The sequence below is a fragment of the Aulonocara sp. 'chitande type north' Nkhata Bay genome, linkage group LG14, assembly GCF_057382095.1.
Source record: "Aulonocara sp. 'chitande type north' Nkhata Bay isolate Kocher_YH1m ecotype deep benthic linkage group LG14, A_spYH_male_GT1.1, whole genome shotgun sequence".
In the NCBI taxonomy this organism is placed as follows: domain Eukaryota; kingdom Metazoa; phylum Chordata; class Actinopteri; order Cichliformes; family Cichlidae; genus Aulonocara; species Aulonocara sp. 'chitande type north' Nkhata Bay.
The window spans coordinates 19,099,497-19,118,450 of NC_141357.1; the positions used below are offsets into that span (position 1 = coordinate 19,099,497).

At 41.7% G+C, this 18,954-nt stretch overlaps 2 protein-coding genes across 4 annotated transcripts in view; both read right to left on the reverse strand.

The window, feature by feature from the left end:
- Positions 1 to 1,435: 1,435 nt before the first annotated feature.
- Positions 1,436 to 18,954, reverse strand: part of gucy1a2 (guanylate cyclase 1, soluble, alpha 2) — a 54,974-nt gene continuing 37,455 nt past the window's right edge. For all 3 annotated transcript variants that reach the window (XM_086261387.1, XM_086261386.1, XM_086261388.1), the window contains 3 exons: positions 14,099 to 14,242; positions 6,670 to 6,824; positions 1,436 to 6,448 (listed from right to left, as the gene is read on the reverse strand). In XM_086261387.1, the coding sequence (XP_086117513.1) occupies positions 6,229 to 6,448; positions 6,670 to 6,824; positions 14,099 to 14,242 (519 nt within the window). In that variant the 3' untranslated portion in view covers positions 1,436 to 6,228. The remainder of the gene's footprint in view (positions 6,449 to 6,669; positions 6,825 to 14,098; positions 14,243 to 18,954) is intronic.
- On the reverse strand, positions 15,657 to 18,440 carry LOC147314446 (uncharacterized). Its single transcript, XM_086261389.1, has one exon. The coding sequence runs from the start codon at positions 18,108 to 18,110 to the stop codon at positions 15,735 to 15,737; it is 2,376 nt and encodes a 791-aa protein (XP_086117515.1). The 5' UTR covers positions 18,111 to 18,440; the 3' UTR covers positions 15,657 to 15,734.

Sequence of the window (18,954 nt, forward strand, 5' to 3'; positions counted from 1 at the left end):
AATACTTTTATTTTGAAGACATTGCAATTATTCAGCAAAGAGATCATTTTCCTTTGCAGCACATGTATGATCCTTCAAATTGCTTTCATAATGTTATTGATTGTATTGGTTCTGCATTTCAACAGGAACAGCCTTTATCTGGTTCAATGAAACAGCCCTGCTATTGAGCGCATATACTCTCTGTTACATTGTCAGAACAAACTGAGATGTTTAAGCCGAACTGAACCGTCATTAATGTGTAACGCTTGTCAGCTTCTGTTTTCAAACACAACTTTAAGGTGGAGAGAAAAAAATGTCTTGATGCATGCTCAATCATCCAGGTAAGTAAAGGGAAAGCCCATCTCTGAATCGAGGAGGGGGCCTAAGGATACATCTTACACCATCTTACAATGCTGTGTGAGTGACAAAACATTTCTCCCACCAAAAACGCTACGTCCATTTACGTCCGTTTTGGGATTTAAGGTGGAGAATGAATGGTGATAGGGAGCTTCAATAGTAACAAGACAAATTTATTAAGACATTACTTTTCGATTGTTTATCTTCTGATTTAGAGATTAACACATCCACACGTCTGCACATGTCACACTACCTAATGCTGTGATTGCTACTGAAGTGCAAGCTCAAAACACTAAAGGCCTATATAATAAATAAGTGTGACAGTGCTTTAAACTTGCATCGCTTCCAGCAGCCAGCAGGAGGCGACCTCTCTGGCAGCACAAAGATGTTGAATTTTTGTTTTTTTTTAATACAGCGCTATTTTTTATTTCGTTAAAAAGGTAACAAATGCCTTGTGTTGCTACAAACATTTCGGGTCTTAGTGAGATCTACCTCTTGCTTGTCATTTCCACTATGAAAAAAACAGGATATTGGCAGACAAAATGCTAAAGGCTCCAAAACAGCAGGTAACAATGCCCGTGGCTCACGGTGGTACCATCCCCTTATACAGCCTGAGAGAGTTGGCAGTGATGTCACCTGGTCTCTGCATATTTAATCATATTATATAGTCTGTAACCTGTACACCAGGAGCACAGAAAAACAAGAATGAAAAGCAACAGGAAAATGCAGACACAGGGTATCACACACAACATAGCAATGATTGAAAGTGATTACTCTTAACAGCCTATAAACTGGCTACAGCTACTCATTCAACTATCAAGTGTCACTTTACCTTAAACCTGCCTGTTTCAGAATTAAGTGTTAATATTAATCCTTGAGCATCTCTTTTCTTGAAGAAGTAAAGTTTGGTCACAAGATGTTCACACAACCTCTAAAGTGTCAAATTTGATTTGGTATAATAATAAAAATAACAATAAAGTCTACTTTTTGTTACAATTATTATTTATGCTAATATGATTTTAGTTTTTAAATTTTACCAGAGTTGCACACAAACACCGTCTCACACACTCATTGACATGTCATCGCACGCATTCACAGTAACAGCCACAGGCTTTGTTCCTTATTAAAGATACTTGGTGTTTTTTATTTACATCATATAAGACATAAGATGTGCCCTTAATGTCAGTCAGAAACCAACAGTTGTCATCATGCCCCTTCCATATACAGTGCACCTAATTCCAACAGCAGGGTCAAACGGGGTTCATTTCCAGGTTCAGTTTTGCTATGTTTACAACATAAAACACCAAAGTACAAGAGCCTCTGCAGACTTTTGAATGTGATTATAAACCACTGGGTCTCAAATGAAATGATTAATTAGTGCTAAATTAACCTATGGAAGCTACTATTTCTCAAAGGTTGGAGCTGAACATAGAAATACAAATCTTTTGGCGGACCCAGGCATCAACCCTCATTTGTTTCTGCTGTTAAAACTAGACAGTTAAAACAAGCAAAGTCCAGTTTCCCATCATCTTTGACCCTTTGTACTGTATGTCAGTGGGGGTGAAGCTGAACTTGGCAACAAAACAGTTTATAACAATGTCCTGCAAAAAACATAGCAACTTTATTCTTCAATAAAAATGATATTTTCATGCTATTTCAGTTAAAGAAAATGTTTCATGAATGCATCATCAAACAAAATCATTTAATTCAGTAAAACACAGAATGAAAAAGTAACAAAAGTGTCTATATTTTTTAAGTTCTTAAAAAAAGAAGAAGAAGACATTACCGAGCGCATGAAGGTTTTGTGGGACAGAGGTGCGTCGAGAAAACCAGCCTGCCTTTAGATGGATGAAACATACTGACAGAAAGTATAAAGCTGAAATAAAAAATAAGGACAACAAAGCAGAGATTCTTGTTTTGCTACAACTCACAATTCACTTTGGAATTATACCAAAAAGAACCTGCAAAGTAATCGTAATACAATTTCAGGTTTGTTTGTTTTTTCCCATTTGGAATACATTACATAATTAAAATTGTACAGATGTTGCTAATAAGTGGTGTTTGTAGTATCTCCTATTTTTTGACCCACACACGCACAAAGTCACGCAATCAGGCACGCAGACAACAGCTGGAGGAGTCATGGATGTATTTGGCTTTGTCTCACTGGATGTTGGACCCTCACACACTGACTTAACAGTATTTGTTCATGTTCATTATTTGAGACAATTTATACACTATAGCTCAGTTGTATTGCCATTGTTACCTTAAAGAACGCCTGTGTGTGAGTAAGTCACCGACTTGTGCATTGGTGTATCACTGTAAAGAATCAGTACCTGCAACACCTCTGCTTCTAAATAGACTTGTTAGATCAGGCCAAACATTTATTATTATGCCAAGAATCTACAGACTTGGAGATGTAAGGACTGGACACAAGTTGTGTGGGTGTAATGCTGGTGTAACGTCCTATTTTAAGCCTACCAGCAAAAATTTAGGCACTGCACTACATTTATGCTACAGTAGATTTATCAAGTATACATTAATTTGTCTATGCATTTTCGCCAGGATGACAGCTGGGAAGTACTTGTACATTTGTATGCGAAAGCCTGCCCTGTAAAAACCTTCCCCCAGGCTCAGTAACGCAGCTGTCAAATACACTTAACAAGGTTTCTGGGGGGTTATCTTACTGGTGGGTACAACGCAGTAGTTGAGTCCTTCCAAAAAAAGAAATCAATGCAAATATTGTTGATTATTTGCAGCGATAACACAAAATTTTAGGTAGAATTTAAAGACACTTTGAAAATTGTGGTTTCATATAAAATCACCCTTCTGGTACCTCACAGAAAAGCTGTGAAAACTAACTTTATGGTCAATTAAAAAAACAATAACCACCTTTTTACTTTCCCTGGCTTTAAAGACCGACTTCCCTTGACTCTGGAAGACCTGATGAACACCATTATGTCTGACATACACGTTACTTTTGACTGATAGGCTTGACACAGTTTATGTAAAGAGAAATGCTAATCTTCTGAGCCACTGATGAATACTTACATAAGATGCATGTTTTGCTGATGTCTCAGATGGTTACTGCAGATTCTGGTTCTCCATGCATCATACAAAACGAATGGACGGTCTTGGACAGATTTTTTTTTTCTCTGCTGCCGCAAAGTGTAATAAAAATGTTTAGCAACCCCCTACGCAAAATAATCCACTGATTTAAGCTTAAAGTTGACAGATGTCTTTAAGTGATAAACTCTAAGCTTAAGATGGCAAAGCTGTCCCACTAAACAACGGCACCTAGTTTCATGTTAATAAAAAACTTTTTCGCTGTGTTGCAACTCGTAATATTTTTTTAGGCAAAAAGCTACGCTGCCATGTTTTTGACTGATGTGTTTATTGTCTAGCCAACTGTAAGCCCTCTACTGCATAGCATACACTTTAGAAATAGTCGTTTTTGTTAATAGGAAATGTGGGTATGATGGTGACACGTAAAAAAATATTTAATTAAATTAAAATGTGCAAGCTTTGTAATGCTTCCTCCCATCTGAGACTCTGCTGACAGAATTTTATGGCAATAATGAACACTGGCAGTTTAAAAGGAAATCTGTGCTGTTTGCCCTCTTAACACCATTTCCATCAGTTTGGAACAACACATAGTTGTGCTGGTGAATGTCTAAGTTAGAGGGCAGAAAAGGTATTTGTTATCTCTTATATCAATGGGTTTCAATGTGTAACCATTGTTTTTCCTCCCTGCTACTACTGCGAGCTATTAAGATGTGGAAAGCAGGAATAAAACCTGGTGTTCGGGCGTGTCTAAATACACATTTGGCACTTTTTTATTTTATCTTGTTGGGTTCAAGCAACAAGAATGTCATTTGGCAAGATGTAGTGAATTTGCGACATCCTATTTCTATTAAAATTATGAACTATAATCTGTGCAGGAGTAAACCAGTGACGAAGCCATTCTTTTCTTTCGGAACAGATGTTATTATCAGTTTATTAAGTAAGTTAGATTTAAAGCAACATGAGCAATAATGTGATGTTGTCAAGCATGGAAAGGAAGCAATGAGTACCACTCATTTGGATTTAAATAACAGATCTTATGCATGTTTTTTGCTTGTTGGGGGCCATCCATTAGTAATAATTTCATTTAGGCTGTTATCGCTGTTCCCTTCATATCATAATAAAAACATTTCATTTAACATCAAATATATATCGATATAATTTAAACTATAACCCCGTATATATTTTTTTACCTTAATCAACCATTTAAACTGATATAAACATTTTTTTACTCAACTGTTTAAGAACACTGGCAGCACTTTAAAGTAACTATAAAATAATACCCAAATCTGCCGGGGCTATCAAATATACAAAGACTATTCAACTTCAAACCTTCAGCTCCCGCTGCATGATGATAGCTTATGAAGACTGTCTCAGATGAATTTGCTTGACATCGCTTGATTTTCTTGAGCAAATTATACTCAGACTACTACGTAATCTGAAACCTGGTGGTTGCACCTGATAGGGCTAGTAGAGAACTGCATACTGTATATTAAAAATATAAAGCCGTTAAAACAGGTTATGTGTGTAAGTGTGAACTGTGTAAGATACGCATACTACGACTAAGTGAATAATTTGGCACAGTACTGTATTATAAGTACTATTTAGTGTGTAGTATTGGATCTGGACACAGTCGAGTGAATGCAAATTAAAATATCTGAATTCTTTGAGGAAGGCTTGATTTATCTTGCCAACCAATCATTACCATCCAAGAGTGAAATGTACAACAAATACAAAAGTGGCTTAAAAGCATTGGCAAATGTCATTCTTCCTTTCATGTCATTAACCGTTTTTTAAAAAGTCATAAAACAACTTAAAACATGAGATAAATTGAGCGATCCCTATATTTTCTATAGTATATATATAGTTCAATTCATCTTATATCTGTCCAAATTTGAGCAATAAAAAGGCACTGAGCTGGGAATAATTTTCAGACCTACACATATAATATGCAATGAAATGGCTGGACTTGGGTTGGTTATAGTTTTCAGTAGGCTAGAAGTAGACAGACCTATAAAGTCAGCCTAATGCTCGTGGTTTTGGCATTTGTCCTTAGATGACTACTAAATTGTCTCCTTTGTGCCTCTCATTAATCACCCGCCACCACAACCAACTTCTCCTAGGTTGATGCTTCCTAATATAACAAGTAGCAGTTGTTAGACGTATGTTTGGTAAAGCATGACGTTACATAGAGACAGCTGCTAGGGGAGGAAGGGGTTGCTGTGTTGTTATCATCCTTGTAAAAGTGGCCATGATGCACAGCAAACGTTTATGGCAATGTTGCCATCTTGCAAAAATTCACCCAACTTTATACTCAGCACCCAGTTTGTTAATGGGAAGTGGATTTGTTCAATTTGCGCAGTTCCATTTCTATTGAGTGCAATTACGGTCATATGTTTGGTCTATCCCCAGGCTTTCTCCAAGCATTCCTGTGTTTAGACGCAGGTCAGAGAGAACCAGATTCCAGGTCTGGAGCTGAGGAATCCAGCTAGATCATGAAGGTTTATATTAAGGTTTCTCTTCTAATTGATTCCATCAGTACACTTCCCTGGGGGAGGGTCCTTGTGAGACTAGCGCAGTAGCTGTTCCTTAAGTCTTTTGAACCGTATCTCTTTTGCTCAGGAGAGACGAGGGCATGTTGTTCTTCTTCACTTATGATGAAAGCCTTTTCAAAGTTTCATTCATACAGGCCATCCCACAGGTCTGAATCAAAGTTTTTCTTAAATAATGCATTTGCATATCCAAAGATCTGTGTAATTGGTTTCCTGCACAAGTTCAAAATCCAGTCACTAACATAATAATTAACTGTGTAACCTGGTCTGTGTATGGGCTCTACAAACTTGTTTCTCTTAGAAACATGGTCCCAATACTGTAGGAGACTTTCCTCATAGAGGCCGGAGGAGCGGAGCGAGAGCTTGTCAGTGAGGCGTGACTGTGGGATGTGCCCGCCTCCAGGAAGTAACATGTCCCTGGGATCTCTTTGGGAAAATTCTCTGGGAGGTCCAGCCTTGAACGAGGGACAAATGAAAAAGAGCGGTCGTCTTTTAACAGTCTGTTGAAAAGAGACGAAAATAAGAGAAGATTAAAAAAAGTAAAACAGAGGTCAAGTAAAATAACATGAATATTAAATCAAGTTATGATCGAATAATAAGTCACACTAAAACAGTAACACCAAATAAAAAGCCTGTGAGGGCGTATACTTCCATAATTTAAGGTACTGTATACAGTATATATGAAACACATTTTTATGCAACATACAGCACAGGTACTTACTGATACGTTGTGGGACTAACATTGATACACCTGGGATGGCTTCCTGATTCAAACTTGCTGGCCAGCGTCACATTGTTTCCAAATAAGCAGTAGCGTGGCATTTTAACACCGACCACACCTGCCAGCACCGAACCTGTGTGAATACCTATCCTCAGCTGAGACAGAAAGGAAAGAAGGTGGTGGGAGAAGAAAAAAACAGAAGTGGAAGGTATGTTAAAGCAGTGAAAGGATTTCATGTGCATATCTTGGAAGCACGCATGCACTTGGCATTAAAACAGACTCTATACAGCGGTTTTACCTGAGTCTGTTTACAGTCCAAAGAATATTACTGTCCGCATCAAAGTTCAGAGCAAGGCGCCCAAACTGAACTCGTCTTGGCCTCTAAAATGAGTAAACAAACCTGCCACTGTTGCAGATGTTCATAAATTTGATTTCCCTGCTGAACCAGGCTGATGCCATTAATTTGTTTGCTGTCTATCCTGCAGTACAAAGGCTATGTTGTGTGCATTGATCCGATAAATGGAAACTGTAGCGTCGTAATCATGGTTCCATATTAGTCTGGATGTTATTACCTAATCTGATATCCTGGAGAAGCAGATTTTTTGAGAGATGAAAATCTTAAAATAGCATGAGCATGAGAGGGAAATTAATCAAATAAATAATTGATTTCATCTCCACTTGGTAACAGATCCATGGCAGCAACGCGGTGTTCGTATTATAATCTGGCTGAAGCATGAATCTATAAATGGCTGGAGTGAAAGCTATCTGGCTATCGCTGCATTTCATGGTCACTCAACCAAGCATTTATTTCTACCACTTGGGGACAAGTCATTGTGGGGGTGTACATGTCTGGCTGTGCGAACAGACCCCTCCCAAATAAGCCAGTGCTACCGAGTCCTGAAGTATTTGAAGACTCTTTCTACAATAAGGATTTTAAAACCATATTTTGACTTATTCGACACACCAGGTAAGTATTCTTTTTACCTGGTGCAAGACCGGGCTTGTTATTTTTCGATTCAGTATCGCAAACCAAATTAGAGAATCAGATATGAAAATACACAATAAAATATATCCAACAGCTTTTACAACTTTTCCTAACTTTTACAGGAAAGTCAGAATTGTTTGGTCTTTCTTTACACACACTGGAGCGCATTTTGGAAAGACCTTGGGAACTATTTTTAAAAACAACTCAGACGATCGACAGCGTAGTGAAATTGGTCCGGATACAGTGCTGCACTAAAACTTCCTTGCAATTCCGCTAGTATTTGTCCACAGTCCCCCATAGTTTGCATTGAAAAAATGGAAATTATTTGTCTCCCCTTAAAAGTACAAGTGTGCCTTTTGAAACGTGTTGGTTGCAGCAGTAAGGGAGAACTTTTTTCCTGTTTCTGGTTTCAAAACCTCTCAGTGACTGTCTGTAGACAAATCTGCATCTTCTGTGCAAACTACCAAAGCAATGACCCTCTTTACAACAATTTCACCAGCAATCTCCAGCAGACTCTTGTCAGCTGGTCAGGGAATACAAATTTTTCCCTAGAGACCAGAGGTTGCCACGTGGTTGCCAGCTGAACTCTAGGGCTGTATGATGGAGGTCCTACTAACTCCTGTCTCTCGTGCTGGTTGTAACTGAAGTTCACTCTTTTGTCACATCTTTTTTGCTTGCTTGGTTTTCATCTTGTATGTTGCTTTAAATCCTGTAATATCCCTGGCTTATCCCATTGGAGCTCTTGCTGTCATGCTGATTCACATTATTGCTACAGTTAGACAGGAAACATGCGAGACAGACATACCTACATCTTTACTACAACAAGTAGATAATAATAATAATAATGGATTGGATTTATATAGCGCTTTTCAGGGCACCCAAAGTGCTTTACAATGCCACTATTCATTCACACACTGGTGGAGGGAAGCTACAGTTGTAGCCACAGCTGCCCTGGGGCAGACTGACAGAAGCAAGGCTGCCATATCACGCCATCGGCCCCTCTGGCCAACACCAGTAGGCGGTAGGGTAAAGTGTCTTGCCCAAGGACACAACGACCAGGACAGAGAGCCCGGGGATCAAACCGGCGACCTTCCGGTTACAGATATGCTTCCCAACCCCCTGAGCCACGGTCTCTATATTTGTTTACCAATACGGTGCTGTGAACCTTGAATGTTGTGTCATTGCAACAGCGTGATTGGCTGATATGTTTTCTGGTTCTGCTGCTGATTGGCTCTTTGAAGGCTGGGAGCGGAACAACCGTGGTCTATGGTGTTGTTGGATGCTTTCATAGATTTCTATTCAAGATTCCTCATAATGTCTCTGGTGGAACCCAGTAGATTTCTAATGATCTGTTTGAGCGTCTCTTCACCTTTGTAATCAATGCCACACTGTGCATTCCAGCACAGTGCATGGTAGTCATAGCAACAACAGCCGAGTGGAGTAGTGAGAGAGAAGGAGCAAGACAGATTGAAAGACAATGGAGAGGGAGACAAAATAACCCTATAATTAGATGGCAAAACCTTGACAGCAGAGGCGGAGAGACAAAGGAAATGAGAGAGACAGAAAGCACAGGAGAAAGGTGCTGCTAGGTGCACTAGTGTGACCTATTTTTGTAGCTAAACCGCTTACAGATGGCCATGTACTTGTCTGTCTCTACAACAGACACTCACACAAACAAATCTACATCCAGCGCCCACACTTCTCTTTCTTTCTCAGTCTCAAAACACAGACACTGTAAAACTCATACACCCTTCCCCTCCCTTTTCGCTGTGAGTCAGCATCCATAGCACATGGCCTTCAGTGAGCCAAAGAGCAAATGGCGCAGCAGCGCAGACGACCAATCGCGTTCTAGCCTCTGGCCAAGCTGACAGAAGCACAAAGATGGAGACAGACTGAGACACAGAGAGGAGGGAGTTGTTGTTAAAGAGTGAATATTTCTCATACAGTCATTCAGCAGTTTGTAAGTTTTACTGAGGTAAAACACATTTAAGGAAACTGCTTTAAGGCTCAGTTAGGTTTCATTTTAACATAACATCAGTCATTCTTCGTATTGTAAGGTATAGACCCTATAGCATTATCTGAAAAAAATACCTAGTCATGCAAACAGTTTTAACGAAAAACAATTGTTGGCAGGACCACTGTCTTAGACTGCATTAGCTTTGGCTAGATGTACCGAAAAAACTGGGAGCTAGGGTTAGCCAGTGTAAGCAAAAGTGCAGCAAAGTTAAAGTTAAGTCAGATTTGTAATTCTGAAACAGTCAGTTAGCTGATTAGTCAATCATTAAAAAAGTCAAATGGGTCCCGCCTCCTAAACATGCTATGCAACCATCTCTTTATAGCATTGCAAAACTGAATGTCTTGGGCTTCTGATTGTTGTTGAGACAAAAGAAGCAATCTGAATGATGTTGCCATGTGCTCTGAGAAAGAAAGAAAGAAAGAAAAAACAGAAGCCTTTTTTTAGACTTTGAAACTGGAAAAAATGCCTGTTAGAGATTATTCCCTAATAGGTGACACTTAATATTAAGTGCCTAATAATTTGTACCAATTCGGTGGTCATTGACAAATTTTATAGAATAGACGAGTAGGCATGCAGGGAGGAGCGGGTTGGTATAAATCAAAAAACTGTGCATTGCTATTTTCTCTTATCATCATATCAATATATTAGAGATTAAAATATATAATTCAGAGAGAAGTTGTTTGACAGCAACACAATGCATTTAGGCATGCAAACATTGTGAAGATAAGTTCAAAATGAGGATCAGGATGCGGAAGAAATGTGATTTAAATAAATGTGGCTTGGCTGCAGGTGTTGGAGTATTTGAAAAACTGCTGGTCTAATGAGATTTCCCCATAAAAACCATCAATGATGTTGCAGAGAGCAGTTCTCTGGGTGCAAATGCCTTGTTGATGTCAGAGGTCAGGGGAGAATGGCCAGACTGCTTGAAGCTGAAGAAGGCAAGAGTAACTCAAATAACCATTCGTTCCAACCAATATATGCAGAAGACCATCTCTGAACCTTGAAGGTGTTGGACTACAGCAGCAGAAGACCACGCCAGGTGCCACCCCTGTCCACTAAGAAGAACAAACTGAAGCTACAATTTGAATGTGTTCACTAAATTTGGTGAATAGAAAATCGGAAAACCATGCCTAGTCTGATGAATCTCCACTTCTGCTGCGACATTCAGAGGGTAGAGTCAGAATTTGCCATAAACAAAATTTAAAGTGTCCCATCGCGCCTTGTATTAATGGGTTATGCTGCCAGTAGTTGTGTAATGGTACAAGTTCAACGACCTTCAACATCAAAAGAGCCATTTTATCCCCTCCTACCAAATAACAGGAGAAAATAAATAAATAAATAAAATATATATTTTTGTTTTCCCCAAACCTTGTCGGAACAACAGATGAGGGGCTAAGGAATAGTACCAACTGAGCATCGTTTACATGCAACAACCTGCCGGGTTGTTGCATGTAAATGTCCTATACAGGTTGCATGGACGTCCATGTCCATTTCTCAGTTCTGCAGATGCAGTCTCTGTTTGCTGGGGATAGGCCCACTAAAAAAGAATAACAACTGTTTAGTTTGAATATAAACCTGCATACAGAGAGTGTTAACACAGTGTGTTTTGTGAAGTATATTTGGTGAGAAAACCATTGAGGTTTGGGAACAGTTCCTATTAGCCGCAGCAAGCACTACATCACTCCCATCCACACCTGCTCACCTACTCATACACCCACTCATACACACAAGCACACGCATACATACAGATCGTGGCATAGACCTGTAATTGAGGCAATAATGTAGATAAAAACAACATACGGCACAATGTTTGGTTTCTATACGTGAATCTCTCTTGACATCTCCTCTGTATATGTCTCTGTGTCACTCGATCACTTGCTCAGTCTTCTCTCCGTGGCTAAACATTTTCTCTCACTCCTCTCTCACAGCTCTCGTGTTAGTTTGCATAACAGTGCAGCATTGGCTGGAGCTGAGTGCACTCGCTGAACACCATTTGTCATGCTGAAGTGTTGAATATCTTTATGCCAACATAAAGTGATGAGAGATAAGGAGGAGAGCATCACAAAGCGTGCAAAACAGGGAAAGCAGAACAAGACTGCATTTCGGGATGAAGGGAAAAAAAGAAAGAGGTGAAATTAAAGAAAGGAGTTTGAGCCAGGCTGCGGAGGAGTCGGCGGGGAGATGAGGAGGCGGAGGTGAAAGATAAAGAAGGGAAGGGGAAAATAGAGAGAGAAAGTGGGAGAGCAAGAGAGCAGGCCAAAAATGCTTGGCAAGGTCTTTCTATTTTAAGATGGATGGACAATGTTAGGAGCATGCAGTACACAGAGCAGCATTCTCTCTGTTATTTAACATTTGTCCATCTTAGTCTCTCTTACACTTATGCCTGGTTTGTGGGTCTTGATGTTTATTGTTCCTCAATTTGTTAAAGTCACAAATATCCATTTTTGTCTTTTAAAAAAGAGCTAATTAATTTCATATTTTGCAAAATTGTACTAAATCAGAAGTACTCATTACTCAGTATCTTTTATTTAGGACTTTCTAAATGTTTTGGTTATTCCCAATAAGAAAAACACTGAATATCAAAGCCTCAGCCTGTAATACGATTTAATACAGCAAAGCCTCCAAAGCCACTTTGGCATCGTAAGTGTGCTGGGTGACCTTCACAGTGACTGGACTAAGGATAGTCATAAATAAATCATTCCCTTTTCCTTTTTATTCGTCTAAATTAACATGAGAGGTTGAAACTCGGTTCACTCCTTCGTGACTCTTTGCTTCCCTTCCTACTTAAAATACTGTACTCATCATTTTTCCCGCAGCTTTCCTTCTCCTCTCTCTTTGAAGCCACACACAATTTAAAGCATTTTTAAAAGTACAGTGAGACCACTGTTAAATGCAGTTCCACAAACTAGCTTTCATTTTCGTACCTATGAAAATGAGCTGATAAGTGATCATTTTGCGATGATGTGTCAAAGCTCACAACACCAACATGATGTGGACAGTACCACTGTTACTATTTCAAGTGCAGCTGTTAAATGTGGCACTATATGGACACATTACCAATGTCAGCTAAGCAACACTTAGGCTGTCTTAAATATGTTGTTGGCTTGGGTAAACCATCTTAACATATATTATTTATTGATTAGAAAACATGGAAAAATTGAGAGATAGAAAAAGTAACAAGGGAAGAATCAAGAAAAAGGAAAAGGGGAGCCTATCTTTACCTGTGTTCTTCTCTTCCTGGAACACTTTTTAGTACTAAAAATAAATGACTGCATATAGTACGCACAGTATGTTTTGTCACACATGTTGATATCCTGGGATAACAGCTGCAAAACTAGAATTAATGCAGGATTAAGAGTGTTTTTTTTCTTCACTTAAATGCACACTGCATATAAATATGCTTCTTGTTCAAGAAAGGATCTTTAAAGCATCTTTAACCAATGTGTTAATAGTGCTAACTGGCTGATGAAATTTTCAAATTAAGCATGCAGTCCAAAGCTTCACAATAGCTGGCTAATTCACGGCACTTCTAAATAAAGTATTCGGTGCTTGGCTTAAGGGTGGTAATATGCCAAGAAAATCTCTTGGCAATTAATAAATGTCACTAACGTCTTCATATCTTTTCAGATTTTTTCTTTCTGTTTCTGGCACTGCTAGAAAGTCTCACAAAGTCTTATTTATAATTATAACCACAGGACATAAAAGAGAAATGACTGCAAACTAAACTTGTTAAGGAAGCATTATCGTAGTGCAGAGGCAGCTCAGTGAATGGTGCACTCAAACTAAGGTTTCATCTTGTTGGAAGTGGATGAATCAGAGAAAACTGTTAAAAGGGAAATATAAGACTAATGAAGCTTATGTGAAAACAAACACTTGCACTTTGTTGCATGCAGTCATTTAGCTACTGTTATGACTGAATGCATTGTTTAAACTGCCATGGAATAACGATTGATAACCGGAGAGGATACGGTGAGATATTTGGGATTCTGATCAGCAAGTAACTGACTGATCACACTTGGTTTGATAAGTCCACATTGTCAAGAATGTCAATATCTGGGAAGTGAAGAGATAAACAGCATCATTCGGCACCAAATTGTAACCACAACCTTACAGAAGGACTTCGGATCAGCTTAAGTTATTTTGATAACAACCAATTCAGCAGAATTTGCCTTTTAGTATGATTTGCTTTACAATTACACACACACATGAAGTTTGAAACGTAAACCTAGGTACAGGATCAACAGTAGCACAAGATTAAACTGTATATAACTTATTCAGGAGACAGCTTTCTATACAAAAAATAGATAAATAGCAGGAAAAAAAGGTTAGGGATGCAGAATAGGAGAGAATAAACAGACGCTTTCAACCCCTTTAGCAAGTTGAAATTATTATAAGGGACGCAAGATGGAAAATGAATGAAAACTCACCTTGATAGGTTTACCGTCAGGCGTCAACACTTCCTCTGAAAGCTCCATCATCTTCAGAGCCATGTGTGCAATCGGCTTTGCATGACTATCAACCTTCTTGTGAAGCCCTCCTGCCACACAGTAGGCATCACCTATTGTCTCAATCTGCAAAATGAAGAGTGGCTATGAGTACATGTAACTATGTTAAGCTAAAGCTGAAGGACTTCAATGAGTAAGGAGCCTTTGCAGAGCCCAAGTGGGTGTTCCTCAGCTGTTGGACATGGTTGGCTGAAGTGACTTGTGCTGGCCCATCTCTGCCCAAAAACATTTGAGGAATGCTCACTACTTCTCTGCAGAGACCTCTCCTTGCTCTCATTCCTGATAAAATATATAAACTACAGCATATCTCTCTTGCCTTAGACAAAAAAAAGTTAAAATGTTTTTAACTCATTCACTGCCAGCCATTGGCAGTGAATGAGTTAAACCCATTGACTCATTCACTGCAATTGACGGCTATAGACGTCAATGGCAGTGAATGAGTTAATCATGATAAAATTATCAGTATTGTATAAAACCAATCAATTGTGGGTTTATTTTTATCTGTTTTCCTGGAAACCATGAACATTTTAAAACTTTTTGTACTTAACCAGGATCAACCTAAAGCTTACATTCAAGTGGAAAAAAATAATTGTTTCTACTATGGTGAATTGCTGGTAAGTGAACCTGATGATTGTCCTATATATTAACCATTGTTATGCTTCCCTGTTAATGGGTTGGGAGGCAGAGATGCTTGGATCAACCTAAATCCACTCACTGGCCACTTTGTTATTTACACCAATTCAAATCGTGAGCAAATCAGTGCATTTAGGCATGTAGACACAATTAAAACAACCTGCTGAAGTTAAAACTGAGCATCAGAGTGAGGAAGAAAGATGATGATGAAAGAAAGCGTTAAGTGTTTCAAAGACTGCTGATAGCCTCGTACACAACCATCTCCAGCTCTCAGATTTACAGAGAATGGTTTGAAAAAGAGAAAAGGCAGTTAGTTCTGGGTGAAAAAGTCTTGTTGATGTCAGAGGTAAGAGGAGAATGTTCAGACTGCTTCAAGCTGATAGGAGGGCAACAGTAACTCAAATGACCACTTGTTACAACCAAGGTCTGCAGAAGAGCATCTGTGAACATATAGCACATTAAACCTTGAAACTAATGGGCTACAGCAGCAGAAGACCACACCAGGTGCCATTCCTGTCAACTAAGAACAGGAAACGTTGGGTTACTTAACGTAATCCCTGGTTCTTTGATAACAGAGTGAGGTGTTTCACTATGGGAATCGCCTCGGCGTGACCAACTACGGAAGCTCCAATGACACCACGTCTGTCTATGACAGACCTGTCGAGCCGTGCTCAGGGCTCCGCCCCCTCGTACTAACACGGCCGACCAGCTCCTCCTAACTCATTCCAAGCAGATTTCTTTCCGTGCCTAAGCAAGGAGGGAAGTGTTGGTGAAACACCTCACTCTGTTATCAAAGAACCAGGGATTACGTTAAGTAACCCAACGTTCTTTTTCTAACTTCGCTCGGTGTTTCACTATGGGAGATATGGCCCACTCCCGGATTGCGCCAGCTCCCGAAGCTACTCTCCAGTGCTACTCCAGGATCTCAGGTCGAACCTGAGGCACCAGAATCCAGCACCGTCTGAGCCAGGGATGACTGTGCAACATCCAGCCGATAAAACCGGACAAACGTGTGCGGCGTAGCCCAGCTTGCTGCCGCACAAATATCCTGGACTGATACACCTCTGAACAACGCCCAGGATGTGGCCACACCCCTAGTGGAGTGTGCTCGGAGTCCCGGGGGGGCCTGCAAGCCCTTACAGCTATAAACCAGAGCTAAGGCCTCTACAATCCAATGAGCTAGTCTCTGGCGTGATACGGGCCTGCCCTTGTGAGGGGAGGCCCAGGAAACAAACAGCTGATCCGACTTCCTGAATCCAGCTGTTCTGTCAACATAAGTCCCCAAGGCCCGGACAGGGCACAAAGTGTTCAGCCTCTGCTCCCTCTCGGAAGAGAATGGAGGGGGGTGAAAAGCTAGGAGCTCTACTGTAGGGCACCTGTATGATGTTTCCAACACTTTAGGGACAAAGGCTGGGTTAGGCCTCAGGAGTGCTTTAGTGAGTCCCGGGGCCAACTGTAGACAAGAGGGGTGAATAGACAGAGCCTGTAATTCACTAACTCGCTTGGCTGTGGTTAGAGCCAACAGCAGAGAGGTTTTAAGAGAGAGAAACTTCAACCCCACTGCCCCAATAGGCTCAAAGGGGTGGTGGGAGAGGGCGTCTAAAACGACTGACAGATCCCATAAAGGGACCAGTGGTCTAGAAACTGGGAGCGTTCGACGCGCTCCTCTCATGAAGCGACCTACAAGGGGGTGCTGCCCAGCAGGTTTATCACCAAACCCCACGTGGCAGGCTGAAATAGCTGCTAAATAGACCTTTATAGTGGAAAAAGCTTTCCTTTTGTCCAGCAAGTCTTGAAGAAAACACAACAGCTCCACCACTGAACACTGAAAAGGGATAATCTGCTTTTCATGGCACCACTCTTCAAAAACACGCCATTTACTGCTGTAAATGGAACGGGTGGAGGAGGCTCTGGCATTCTGAATGGTTTCAATAACCTTCGGAGGCATGCCTGCTGCCTTCAAATTCCACCTTTCACGGGCCAGGCCCAGAGAGCAACCTGGTCTGGATGGGGATGGTATATCTCCCCCCGCGCCTGAGACAGAAGGTCCCTGCGGATGGGGAGTGGCCATGGCTCGTCCACCAGAAGCTGGATGATTTCTGCTATCCAGTGTTTGGATGGCCACCGTGGAGCTATTAAAATCAGAGACAGCCCCTGATCCCTCACTCTGATCAGTGTTGGGGAGATCAGGCTGAGGGGAGGGAAAGCATACAGCAGAGTTTTTGGCCAAGGATGGGCCAGCGCATCCACGCCCAGTGGCGCGTGTGCGTCTGACAGGGAGAAAAACAGGGGGCACTGTGTGTTTTCTCGCGAGGCGAAGAGATCTACGGCAGCCCGGCCGTATCTCTGCCAAATCTGCTCCACCACCTGTGGGTGAAGCCTCCATTCTCCGAACAGTGGATTTCCTCTGGACAGGAGGTCCGCCCCCCTGTTCAGAATTCCTGGCACGTGAGTTGCCCGAAGGGAGAGGAGCCGAGTGCTGCTCCACATAATTATTTCCCTGGCTAACCTGTGTAGCTGCCGGGAACGGGTGCCGCCCTGGCGGTTGATATAAGCAACTACAGTGGAGTTGTCTGTTTTCACTAAAACATGTTGACCCCGGAGATACGGCAGAAAATGCCGTAAGGCTAGGAGCACCGCGCGGAGCTCCAGCACATTTATGTGATTCAGAGTGAGTCTCTGTGACCAAACGCCATTCACTGCTCTGCCCATCATAGTTGCACCCCAACCTGACAGGGATGCATCTGTGGTCAGCGTCACCCTGGATGATACTGCCCCGAGCGGTACCCCCGCCGCGAGAGCTGTCGGGCTCCTCCAGGGCCGGAGAGCCGCAATACACGGCTGCGTTATTTTTACACCACGACTGAGATGTCGGCGAGGGCACAGCTGCAGAGAAGCGACCCACCGCTGAAAATCTCTCATCATAAGCAGCCCCAAGTGTACCACCGATATCACCGAGGCCATGAGGCCGAGGAGGCGGAGACAGAGTCGGAACCGCACGACTTTCCCCAGCTGAAAACGGGAAAGACAGTGAGTGAAGGATGCGATCCTCCGCTCTGAAAGTGCGATACGATAAGAGATGGAGTCTATTCTGAGCCCCAGATACTCTGTAAACTGTGCGGGTTCCAAGTGGCTCTTTTCCAGGTTGATAGTGAACCCAAGCTCCGTGAGGTGATTCACCACCACCTCGGAGTCTTTGATCGCCTGCTCGCGCGATCGTGAGCATATTAGATAATCGTCTATGTAAGAAAATATTCTGATGCCGCTGTTCCTTAACGGAGACAGCGCTGCCTCCACACATTTGCTGAACACCCTCGGAGCTAAGGATAGCCCGAATGGGATAGTTTGAAACTCGTACGCTACGCTCTGATAAGCGAACCTGAGATATTTCCTGTGTGGAGGATAAATGGCGATGTGAAAATATGCGTCTGATAGGTCAATTGTAACAAACCAATCGCCTGTGTGAATTGAGCGACAAAGCGTCTTGTGTGTGAGCATTCTGAACGTGTACTTTCTCAAATGCTTGTTTAACACACGCAGATCCAGAATAGGACGGAGCGACGTTCCGTCCTTTTTCGGGATGAGGAAATAGCGGGAGTAAAAGCCCTGCTGAGCTTCTTCGCTGGGAACCGCTCCGATCGCCTGTTTGTGTAACAGGGAGGATATTTCCTCCTCCAGCACATTCGCTGAATCGCGACTGGCCACAGAAGCTAACACTCCGCCGAATCTCGGTGGTTTTGCCGCAAACTGTAGTCTGTAACCATGGGAAATGGTTGACAAGACCCAGGGATGAACTGCGCATGCGCGCCACCGCTCCAGCCGCGCTGCGAGCGGGCCTCTGAAGAAGCGGTAGCGTGACGTCACCCCTGTCTCCCGGAAGGAGTTGGGGCTCTCCCCCTCGGGAAGAGCGTGAGCTCCCCCCGCTGGGAACAAAGACAAATTGCAGTGATTTTCTTTTGTTTTTATTTTGAAACTGGGGGGACATTCTGCCCTTGGCAAACTGCCTGGCTGCAGAAATGCACGTTTTATTTCTTTTGTTACCCCCAAACCACAGTGAAGTGTCTGGTGACTCTGGGCAGTGCTTGGTGACACAGACAGAGTGCTTAGAAGTGTTTGGTGACACTGCGCCATTTGTCCACAAGTCT